This window comes from Vanessa cardui, chromosome 5 (assembly GCF_905220365.1).
Source record: "Vanessa cardui chromosome 5, ilVanCard2.1, whole genome shotgun sequence".
In the NCBI taxonomy this organism is placed as follows: domain Eukaryota; kingdom Metazoa; phylum Arthropoda; class Insecta; order Lepidoptera; family Nymphalidae; genus Vanessa; species Vanessa cardui.
The window spans coordinates 8,452,089-8,464,674 of record NC_061127.1 but is presented as its reverse complement, the minus strand read 5'-3'; the positions used below and the strand labels follow the sequence as shown (position 1 = coordinate 8,464,674).

Sequence of the window (12,586 nt, the reverse complement as noted above, 5' to 3'; positions counted from 1 at the left end):
GTTCGTGCATGAAAGCGTAACTAATGAACGAACAGCTTTATTTTCGCATTTATATTGTCAGCAAAGATTACAATTAAGGAATATTTTAAAAAAAGTTTGTGAAGATGTTTAAATATACACTGAATGTAAATTGATTTTAAACAGTAGTATATGTATCCTGATACTAGAGATCATTACACCTTTGAAGTTGAAAGTGCGCGAAACTAAATTACCTACTTAACATAAAAACCATATTATACGAAGAGCGTTTGTAACATATCGGCCTCATTAACACCGTAAGAGTTTTATCAATTTCAACTCAAAACAATTTATTTCAACGTAAAATAATGATAATAACTTAAATCACTAACAATGTAAATGCCTCCGAGTGGCCGCATTATTGAAAGTAAAGTGGTGCAATATTGATCCTGTTTACTTCTAGCTATAGACATTTTACTTAAGGATTATTTTCACAGCTTATACCTAAACGCTGCCACGAAGTTCGTGTTTTCGCTGTTCGTTCAATGATTGTTGTGATAAAAGATTAGAAACCAGTCATATTTGTCACGTCAATAACGTTCTACATTCCTCATTTTAGGCGTGCATTACAAAAACTAGAATCTTGATGAAATAAATATAACAAAAAATATAAATATAATATTATCATTATTACATGTATATAACAATATTGCTTTCCTACGCACGTTTTCTGATCATATATATACATAAATAACGAAACTTCGGTGACATAACGCAATCCTCAATGAGAAGCAACTTTCGAATCTTTCTCAATTTACATAATCCTTACGACTTAATAAAATTACTTTTAAAAGGCCAAAGGAACAAAATCCGTACAAGTTTTGTGAGTAAGAAACGAAACATCGATAATTATTAAACCTTGTTCTAGAACAATAATTTAGTGCGCTGAGTATTCGGTATAGGTGTTTATCTAGAAACTAAACAATTATCGTTTTTAAGACAATACTTTATGTAATAAGCTCCTCGGCTGGATAAACTTTACCATTACAGTACTTTTGTTATTATTTTTTCATAATATTACAATTCTTATATAATTATGTTTTATTGGTAAATATAATGTGATACTTGTACCAAGTTACATTATACCGACAAATGTCAAATTCTTAAATAATTGTATGAAATACTAGCTGTGTCCGCGACCTAGTACGCGGTTTAATTTAACAAAAAATATATATTATTGTAGTCTAAGTAACTCCCTATTATATCAGTTATCTGCCAGTGAATGTCCCGTCAAAATCAGTCCAGCCGTTCCAGAGACTAACCGGAACAAACAGACAGACAGACAGACCGACAATAATTGTAAAAAATGTTATTTTAGTATATGTACTATGTATACATACATATGTATTGAATAAAAAAGAGCTATTTTCATATTAAAAACAGACACACAAATTTTATTATATGTTATCATCATCATCATCATCATCTACGACGTAATTTAAGTATATTTTAAAATTGTATTTTAAGAGCATTTAAATACTTTTTTTAATAGTGCATGTATAATAGTAATCTCCTATAATTTAAGGAGCCCACACAACCCTTATATTGTTTTATTTTTACGAATATTCATTTAACGTGTTATCTTTTGTTAGTAATTTTTTTTTTTTTTTTTAAATACTAAATTTACCTGAAGAACCGGACTGACACCGGGTGGTAGAGAACGGGGCACCCAAGCCAGTGTCGCCGGTACTCCTGCACGAAGACGTGGTATTCCCAAGTATATCCTGTCCCATCCAACTTCTAATCCCGTCGGGACAGTGTTTTCAGGTTGGAATTTTTCAAGCAAGACCGGATCTGGTGGAAAGTCGAACTGCAGCAAACTCCATTGATTCACCACTTCTAAAGACGCACTTGCCGCTGCGAGGCAGCTGCACAGTATGAGTGTTCTTAGCCCCATCTAAAGAAAAGAGTCTCATTATTACATTTGTAGTTACCACTTACATATTTATATATAATTTAAATATTGTTGCAAACTTTTACAAAAACCGGTTATTTATATGTAAAGTTTTCAAAGAATAGAATGTAGAAACTATATATACTAGTTATGTTTAAAATAATTATATACAATTTTTAATACATTTTCCAGAAGTTATGTATTTATATATTTAGTTATATGATAATGTTATATTACTATCGAACACTTGCCGTACAACTTTATATACAATTTAAATAATGTAATTATCGTTTAATTCCTCTGTCATTTCTCAGAACAGTTTCATTAACTATCGTTAAAACGTGACAATTTTCCCCTATCATAAACAGATATAAGTACGAAAATACAAAAATAATATATTCAAGAGAGATGTTTAACTTTATAAGGATTCAATGTTGGCATTTTAACTTCGAAGTTATTCTATAAAACATTTCGCCACCCTGAAAATATAATGGAGGTCAGATAGCAATCGCTTCGTAATAACTATAAAAACCGTTCTACAATAATAAGCAGATTGCTAGTTCCATAACATGAGTGGAATATATTTAATGATATCTCAAAAAAAATATCTAAATTAGTTACTTAGAAACAACTGATAACTATTAATCAAAGTCAAACAAATCTATCTTTAGTATTTTTATACTGCTTTATTTAGCGATCCGTTTTTAATTTTATGGCTGTATAGTTTTAAATTTAATTAACAATGACAATGACCAAATTATGACAATAATTTGATTGATACGAGGTCGGTTACCAAGTGCCATTATTCATTTTATGACATGTGAGGGTATGTTACTCGAATCACACTGACCTACAAGGGGCCTTTGAAATACCAAAAAAAAAAAACAAACAAAATCTCTAAAATCTACTCAACCGATATATATTTATTGTTGTTTGCATACAACTTAGCGTTAAATATTATAAAGAGATATATACAAAATTTAATCAACGTCGTTATTTCCTTAAAATTACGACACCAGACGCCGATAAAAAAACAATTGAAAGTGCTTTTGCAAATTTCTTATTAAATTTATATTTCAATACACATATGCGCCGTACTTAGCAACCAAATTATATTACATTGTCAAATAATTTATCCAAAATGCACATTATTTATGAATTGTTCTATACTGCTGCAATTTACCTGACTGTAATTTCATTATAAACAATGCCGCTGCTGTAGTTGAGAACAATTTGAACGATTTATATGTCACCAAGCCATTCAAGCCGTCAGTCATCTTGAGCAACTTCCAGTTGCGGACTCGTTTTAATATAACCTCTAAATAATTTACGAAGATCGTTTCAAGAAGGACCGAAAACAAATTCTTTCACAGTTATAGTTTAGATAATTGGTTTCATGTAAGTGTTGGTTGGAATGAATAAATTAATAGAGAATTTTAATCGTTATACTGCATTGCGCTGCGCTAGAATATTGATATGGATATGGATAAGCTGTTTCACGGTTCATTTGTAACGTTATGAGCTGATTACTTTCGCATTACGCGTTAATAACGTTTCAATTAAAATTTTAAATCTTTCGTACCAACTTTAGGTTATAATTCAAGCCGGATATATATGTTTTAATGAGTGTTATTATTACGTTTCCTTTTTTCGTATGTTTCGTCTGTATGATTTTTAAAATATTATACGAATTGTCTTGTTACACTTTTATTATAATAGGATTAAATTATCTTATGCCCCTTTAATAAATGATTTTTGTACACCAAATATTATGAATCGATGTTTTCAAAAAAGATGTTAAATTGATGGTTGTAATTTATTTTTAAGTAATAAGTCTTATTCTATTGTTCTTATATAGAAAGCTGTAAAATTATATAAGGAATTATAAATTGATGTGCTTATTTAAATATAATTTATTGAATAATAGAAGGTATAGCAAAGACAGTGGGCTCAGATACAAGGCCAAGTACCAATCACCGATTGCTTCGGGAACTTGATTAAGCAAAATTTAATTTAAACATTATCTAGTCGTAAATTTTCAGATTATAATTTTATTTAAATATATTAACACAAATACATAAAAAGGTACATTCAAAATGAACTAATAGGAAATGAAAAAGTTACTTATATTCAATACATACATAATAAATTTGTTTAATTAAAATGGAACATTTTATTTTTGCTATATTAAAATAACATTTTAATTACCTTCATTAATATACCATGTCCATATTTTCTTTCTAAAACGTATTCACATTCCATTATTTGTGTATTACCTAAACTAATGTCCTTAGTGAAATAATTACTCGTAGAGGATACGTTAAATCTAGGTTACCAAGATAAGAATGCTTAAAAAAAAATTATACTCTTTTATGCATAATTGTATACAAATATTATGCATCTTATATGTAAACATCTCACATTATCCTCTATTTTCCGAATTGATTTAATAATAATAACAACACAAACCGGAAAACGAAAATATATGCTAGGTAGCTGTAGCTATATAGGGCATTAGTGTATTTGGTTTCAGTGGTACCTACCCACTACTCAGACGGGCGTGCAAAAAACTATACCACCCATTGCAGAAACAAAAACAGTTATTTAAAACACTATTTAATATAATAAATTGTTAATTTATCTAAATAAAAACAGTTATTTAAAAAAACACTATTTAATATAATACATTGTTAATTTATCTCAAGTGACAATATTGCGTGCGTCTCTGTATTAAAGAAACTCCATTTAATAACAATTGTAGTTTGTATCAAAATATATTAAAAGCAGATTTCAATCTATATATGTGTGACAGTGTTCTTAATAATAATTTAAGCGTTAACACTGTAATGCTCATTTACAAAACTGTAATCTATTTTATAATAATACGTACCAAAACAAACAGGTAACAATTAAAAAAGAACAACGATGCATAAACATCACATCCTATTAACTCTGTAAAATGCTGTACAACTCACGCTACCGCTATTAGATATTCTTGAAATACAAACAAAATTACCGAATATTTAATGGGTTCTTATTAGGAAATGTTCTAAATGCAATTCTTAAGTTCGAACGGGAAATCTATATCAGTATAAAAACGTTACGCAAAGAGAAAAGTGCAACACGACAGGTTTTCCTGACCCAGGCAAAGGCAGAATAAATGAATGCGTTGACGCTGGTTTCATAATATGTGGAATTTCTTAAAGCATGTCTTTAATTACGGTGATATATACATGAAATGAAACTTTCCTCTAACCTAAAAATTATAAAAATGATGTTTAATTTTCTTGGCGAACTGTACAGTATAAATTGAAGATTCTGATGAAGACAAGTAACCTAGATGATATATGTATACTTTTTTAATGAACAATTTCTCCGAAATATTCTAATTAAATTAAATGATAACTTATATGCGCTACATCATTCTTAAAAATAATACCAATGATAAATGCCTTTTGATCCAATATTTATTTTAGTACTAGACATATTAGTTTACTAAACAATATTTATTACAAGTAAACAAACTTTAAAGAGAAATCAAAGACGTAAAATATAAATAAAAATTTATATTCATTATTTATCAGTTAATACTAGAGTACACTAAAGTGTCAACAGCACCAAAATTACTTGGATTTTTTTAAAATATTACGAGAACGTATAATTATCGCATTACGAAACACACGTCGTTTTGATACATAACAGTATTAAAATATTTATTGCATGTAATTTTTGTAAATAGTTGTTAATGTCATGCATTTTTCGAAGTCAGTTTAATTTAATGTCATGTAAATGTCTGTCACAGGAGGTAAGTGATTATATCTTAAGACCTATGTAGTTGTTGAAATTTTTCTGTATCTAGGCTGTACAAAGTGTTTCGATTTGTTGAATAAAAATATAATCAGTTACGTTTAACGAGAGGTTTGTTTATTATTTGGTTTAATACAGAAGATGTTTAAAGTTATTAATTACACATTTATACCAATATTTGACGTCCACGGTCGAGTAGTGTGTACACCGGTTTTCATTGGTACGCCACTTCGAAATCCCGGGTTCGATTCCCGGCCGAGTCGATGAAGAAACAATTTCATTAGTTTTCTATGATGCCTTCGGTCTGGGTGTTTGTGGTACCGTCGTTACTTCTGATTTTCCATAACACAAGTGCTTTAGCTACTTACATTGGGATCAGAGTAATGTATGTGATATTGTCCAATATTTATTTACAAAAAGAAATAATTTGGAAATCACTTTATTTACCGCGGTATCTCAATTTCTATTTCAATATTGTTACTGTTAATAAGCTTTCGTCAGAGGTGATATTCGAAGAACTGTCAGTCGCAATTATCCACAACAGACGATTGAGGGGTGCATGTCACTAATAATCTACTCAACTATGACCATGTCTCCTGGATTTAATAGCACGAGTGTTAAACCTAAGCGAACGATGTGTCACAAGATTAATTATAATGGAGCAGGTACAAATTTACCTTTAAAATATTTAATATAAACTGCTTTCTATTCCAGAATCTAGATAGCCTGTCGCAGAATTAATGACTTTGTTTTTCATTTTATTAAGTCTAGTTTTAACAGTCTAATGATAGTATTTCAAAATCATATTACGACTTATAATCCAGATAGCATCGTACTATTAGACAGATACAAATAGCTTGATTACGAACAAAAAGGTAAAAAAAACTAAATATTTCAATATTTAGATTATGTCATTTCATTAACATTCAAATACTTTTAAATATGATATTAAGTAATAGTTTTTATGTACGGGTATATATGAGATTATAGGTTTTGTAACAATAAAAAATAATATATGTACAGTCAGAGTAAAAAAACCTTCGTCAATTTTCATATTCATTCCTTTATCAAGTCTTTAACTCTTAGTACCTTTTGAATCTAAACATCAAATCAATGCAATGCAATATGTCATTCTCAGTCGGTAAAACAGATTATTGCTCAAACTGAGTACAAGAAAATAGATCTTAAGGTGACGAACCTTTTCTTACCCCCTACATCAAATTGGTCGTCATAGTCTCAATTTAAGGGTTATATCTATGTCATTTAAGGCTCCGTAATATCATTTGCAAGCGACGTGCTACAAAAATACTTAAATACCTAGAAACATCTCAAGCAATGTCATGTACACGTGTTTATGCGTATATATAAATTAATTTGTTGTTGTGTTAATAATTCGCGTGTAGTTAATGCACGAAACCATTATCCTGACTGAAAACATTTTAAGTAATTATTTGGTGCTAAGTAATTATGTTATGAAACGCGATCAATTTTGATATAGATATATGTATTATTATTTAATATTATATATGTCAAAGTAACTCTGTCTGTCTGTATGTTATTATTTCACAACCAAACCAATGAACCGAATTTGATGAAATTAGGTGTGAAGTAAACTTGAACTTCAAGAAAGGATATACGCTATATTTTTGCCTATTTTTTTTTTTTTTTTTTTTTTTTTTTTTTTTTTTTTTTTTTTTTTTTTTTTTTTTTTTTTTTTTTTTTTTTTTTTTTTTTTTTTTGTAATAATACTGAAAAACAACACCGTACACGAGTACGCGAGCGAAGCTGCAGGCGACAACTAGAATTCAATAAAACAATGCAAGATTCATTAAAATAAAATTTACGAGAAATCATCTATTTATTTTTATGTAATAATATATTTATTATCGATTCCGGGAACTCGGAGTGGCTTATCCATGAAAACCGGTGCACACACTACTCGACCATGGACGTCAAATATTGATATAAATGTGTACTTAATAAGTTTAAACATCTTCTGTATTAAACCGATTAATAAACAAAGCTCTTGTTAAACGTCACTGATTATATTTTTATTGAACAAATCGAAACACATTGTACAGTCTGGATACAGAAAAATGTCAACAACTACATAGGTCTTGATAATCACTTACGTCCTGTGACAGACATTTACATGACATTAAATTAAACTGACTTCGAAAAATGCATGATATTAACAACTATTTAAAAAAATTACATGCAATAAATATTTTAAATAAACACTTGTATATATAATATAAAGGATATTATTCATATTACCAACATAGCACAGTATTTCAAACTCTCCTATGTAAATTCAAAACAATAGATATCTAACGTTAGTATTCAGTATGTTGCTAATAGGCCATTCCAAACAATAGACAATAAGTCAACACAATGTGTTGAGACTATCGATCACGGTAAACTACAACAACGATTTGTCTTCATTAAAGCCTTGTTGTAACCATTTATTATGATAAGACATGCATGCTACATGTATAACATCATAATCGATGTCAAAATTATACCCAAGACTATAAATAACTATTACATTAAATGTACGAAAAAAAAACTACGATGTAATTTAATTTTTCATTTAAAACTCCAATGGAATTTTCATTTATTGCGCGCTTAAGAAAATTTGACAAAAAAACAGCACAGATATTGTTAGTTTGGGCGTTATTGTCGTGGTATCATCATATGGTATATTATGCCTTGCTGCCTTATTAAGTGGCTGTGTCAGAGAAATGTTATTCTCTTTTAAAATCAGGAACAATATATTTGCAATAAAGCATATTCATAACATCGATGATTCTGATTGAAATAGACATTGTAAAAAAACGAGAATTATAGAAAAAATTAACAAATTGTTATTAAAAAAAAATGTTAAATTAACACAAGTTTTCGATTTCACTAAGGTTCGATTCAATTTCATAATAAAAATATGCATATCTTATACTAAATACTATAACTACTAATACCATATATTCTAATGTTAATTAAATTATTAATATTCCCGTTTAATAAATTTATGAAATTTAATTAGACTATGCTAATTTATTGCACATAGATTTTTTTTTAAATTGCAACGATCATTTCCTCTTTTTTTTGTAGTGATAATGGTTGACTGTGCTCATGCAACAGTAACTCGTTTACGGGTAGTTTGTATGAAACTGAAAGTGATTCCGTTCCGCGGTAATAGTGTTATACTTGAACTACACCATAACACATAAGTCAATCGTGAAAAGACCGATATATGTATAGACTCGTATTGTCTTCGTATTAAAGTTTACAATGCAAAATCTGTGACGCAATTGACGAATACGAATATTTTAACACGACTAGATATACATATTCGTAAGCATGTCACTTGCAACTTTCAACTTTTCACCGTAAACATTCTAGAAAATTTGTTTTTTATTATTTTACATTTGATACGAAAACTAACTGTATGATTTAAAAAAAAGTAGGTTGTAATTTCAAATGTTATTTTTTCATCAAAAATTCGTAATTTATGTTACCTACTAATTTAGAAAATATTTTATTGTTTGAAATTCAAATGAAACCAAACGCGAGATATACCTTCCTCGTAGATCTCATTAAATTTGGAGATAAACATTTCAAGCAAATTATTGCCTTTTTTTAATTTTATTATATTAGGCGTTCACGCATCGACTACCCGATTGAATTTATATATGCACTTGTTGTTAGTACTTGCGTGTCTGTCATTGTACCAGTAGCGAACAATAGGTGGCGCGGGAGTGTTATCGGATAATTGTTTACAAACTTTAGAGGCATTGCAACATAGTATATTATGAAATAATTAGGTCATATAAAGTAATAAGCTGAGTGTAAAGAGCATAATGTCCTTCATATCATGTATATTCATGTACATGTAGGTAAATAAAACTTCCGACACAGCTATATCTCTTAATAACTAATACGACATATAATCTGTTCTAAACATAACAGGAGAATAGCTAAATGAATAACATTTGACAGCAAATTGCTGCTATATGCGGTAGAGAACCTGATTATTCTATGATCACACTGAATCTATCATATCATATATTTACTGGCGAAAAAGGGCATTTTAAATGTCAACGAAAACATTATCAGAATTTTGGAAGTCTAATTTAAATAGAATTAAAAAGTTAATTGTAATAGTGTTGTGTTATACCTGAATAAAGATATTAATCATGAACTGTAGAGCACGATATAGCCGAATTATTAGCAAATCGTAAATACGTAAATCTAAGGCTTGTTAATCTTTATTCCTATTTCTATTGGAGGATGTTATATATAAGAAATTGCTATGTAAGACCAAGCAAAGCCCTGCAAATATATAATTTCGGGTCTCTTCCATCCTTATGCGGGTCTTTATTTAGACACATACATATAGAGTTCAAGTTTATAGCCTTTTTAATTCTAAAGAATTACCCAAGAAACAAGTATTCATTTTTCTTAATCAACGACTAATAATTCGGCGCTTTTTTATCATCTTTGCAATCAAATTTTGTTCTTGTAGGATGTACATGCGGAGTCGGAAACGTATTATTATTAGTTAATTTATTAAGGTTTTTAATAAATATACCTAATTAATATATTTTTTAAATATATGAGTTTATTGTGACGCAATTGCGAACTCGAGTATTGCTACTTTCTTGTAAACAGTTTAAGAAACTTCAACTCACGACATCTAATTTGGGAAATGCAATTAGTAATAACTAAATTCATCAAGCAATATCACAATCAACTGATACAACAATCTACTTCAATAACCTATCTAAGCGTATGCTACAGACCTAATTATTGCCTGTCTGAATCAGTTAATACCGCAGTATCGGTAACATTAAGATCAATATTAATTAAGATAATGCAGAAATTGCGATTCTATTAAATAAGGTTGTCACTGTCGCTGGCAAAGTCTTGCCTTTTTGCGTTCAACCCATATTCATCAAAATATTCATTATTTAGGTACAAAATAGTCTTAAATTTAAACCTAACTCTGGATCGGAATGTAGATTCTACTACGACCGGCAAGAAACTTTTGTCAGTTATGTAACAGTGCAAAAATTACTTAATGTACGTATACAAGTGCATTATATTTATCCTGCATGGAAATCAACCAATACGAGCTACTTACTTTTTTATCATGTGTATAATCATATAATAATTTATCAAGTTTATTAATTACGATTTCTCAACGTAATATTTATATTTTCGTTTATAAATTGGCAAAGCTTAAATTCGGTATAATTTTATTATGATTGCCGCGCGGTAATAATTTAAATTATTGCGTCCTAATCGTATCGTTTATCGCTGTCACTTTTTTTAATTTCATTTAATAACTGATAATTATTTAGCAATTTTAAAATAAAATATATAAAAAATACATCAAGAATTAAAAATTGTTACAGAAAGATTATATGCATTACTAAAGACCGCCTTATCGCTTACTGGAGTTCGTTTTTTTTTTTCAAAAACTCTTATTTTTGTGTTTTAATTTTTTATGCTCGTCGTAAATAGAGCCTCATACTAAAAAAAAATTAATTTATTTTAAATATTTTATATAGTGTTCCATTGTTATAGAGATCAAACAAATTTATTTACAGTTTCCGTTTACAATCATCAATCATCTGTGTATTTGTGTAATAATATAAAATTATTCCAGATACATAACTACTATCTTTAATAAGTATTTATAAGAAATTCTAGCAAATTATATACTTGTTTATTTTTACGTATTAGAATATATTTGATTCCGCTTTTCTCGACACTTACAAAAATAAAAGTAAAAACCGGGACGGACGTGGTCAACAATCTCTTTGTTTAAAATACTATGCCTGTCCGCCGCATTATTATTCCGTAACAGCAACACTAAAACTATCTAGCCGACTATTTTACGATCTCGAACAAGAATTAAAATCTTATCGATGTCTTTTATTTACTTAAGAAATGTTGGAGAGTTTTTTTACATGACAATATGTTTGATTTTTAATGCCATGCAAATTGTTCACTACAAAATAAATTTTCCTTATAGAAATTATCTCACAAATTTATCATTAAATTTTGTAAATAAAATTGAGCTTTGAAATTACTTCCTCCCGTATGATTATTTGTTGTTATATATATGTAAATATAGAGCTGAAAATTCCACTAGGTAATGCTTAACTAGCTGCTAATAATTGTATTTTTACTAGTAAATAATCGTTGTTTTTGTCTTATTTAAGTCAAAAAAATAAAATAAAAGAAATTGTTATTATAACATTTCCGATAAATATTATATGAGGACTGTTTATTATTATTTTTTTATTTAAATAGTAAGCCTCATTTATCCATATCAATAAACACGTAGCTATATACTCTTTAGACCTTTGTATATTGGTTAAATTATTTCTAATTTACAATTTCGTGACGAATTTTAGATTAGTACATTTTCACAATAGCTATAATAAAATATACATAGAGAAATATTAATGTAAGTATATATAGTATGTAAGTATAAAAACAAACATAAAACTTATATTATAAATATTTACCTCTATAAAACAATATCCAAGCCGATCGACGAGCCGGGCGCACTTCAAATCGACGCACGTGTTAACCGAGAAAATGCTCAAAGAGGCGCGAGTTTGCGTTGCGCCCGAACACAACACTAAAGAAACAGCACTATACGCACACTGAATTCATTCGCCCCTCTACGAAAAAATTAAAAAGTAAAAGTGGTCCTGAAGGCGCGGCCGACAGCCCTGACTCGCTGCCTCCGATACCAACGACATCTTATCATTATATCATTGTTCTTACATGAAGTGTGACACGTTTATTTCGTTACGGTCTCATAAAATCAAGGTCATCATAATAAGTATG

The 12,586-nt window shown here is 28.9% G+C and overlaps 1 protein-coding gene across 1 annotated transcript in view; it reads right to left on the bottom strand.

Annotated features, from left to right (window-relative positions):
* The window catches only part of LOC124530081 (protein yellow-like), a 33,407-nt gene extending 20,990 nt beyond the window's left edge, over positions 1–12,417 (bottom strand). The window contains exons 1-2 of the mRNA XM_047104076.1: positions 12,259–12,417; positions 1,646–1,915 (exon numbers count right to left, since the gene is read on the bottom strand). Of these exons, the coding sequence (XP_046960032.1) occupies positions 1,646–1,915 (270 nt within the window). The 5' untranslated portion in view covers positions 12,259–12,417. The remainder of the gene's footprint in view (positions 1–1,645; positions 1,916–12,258) is intronic.
* Positions 12,418–12,586: the final 169 nt, after the last annotated feature.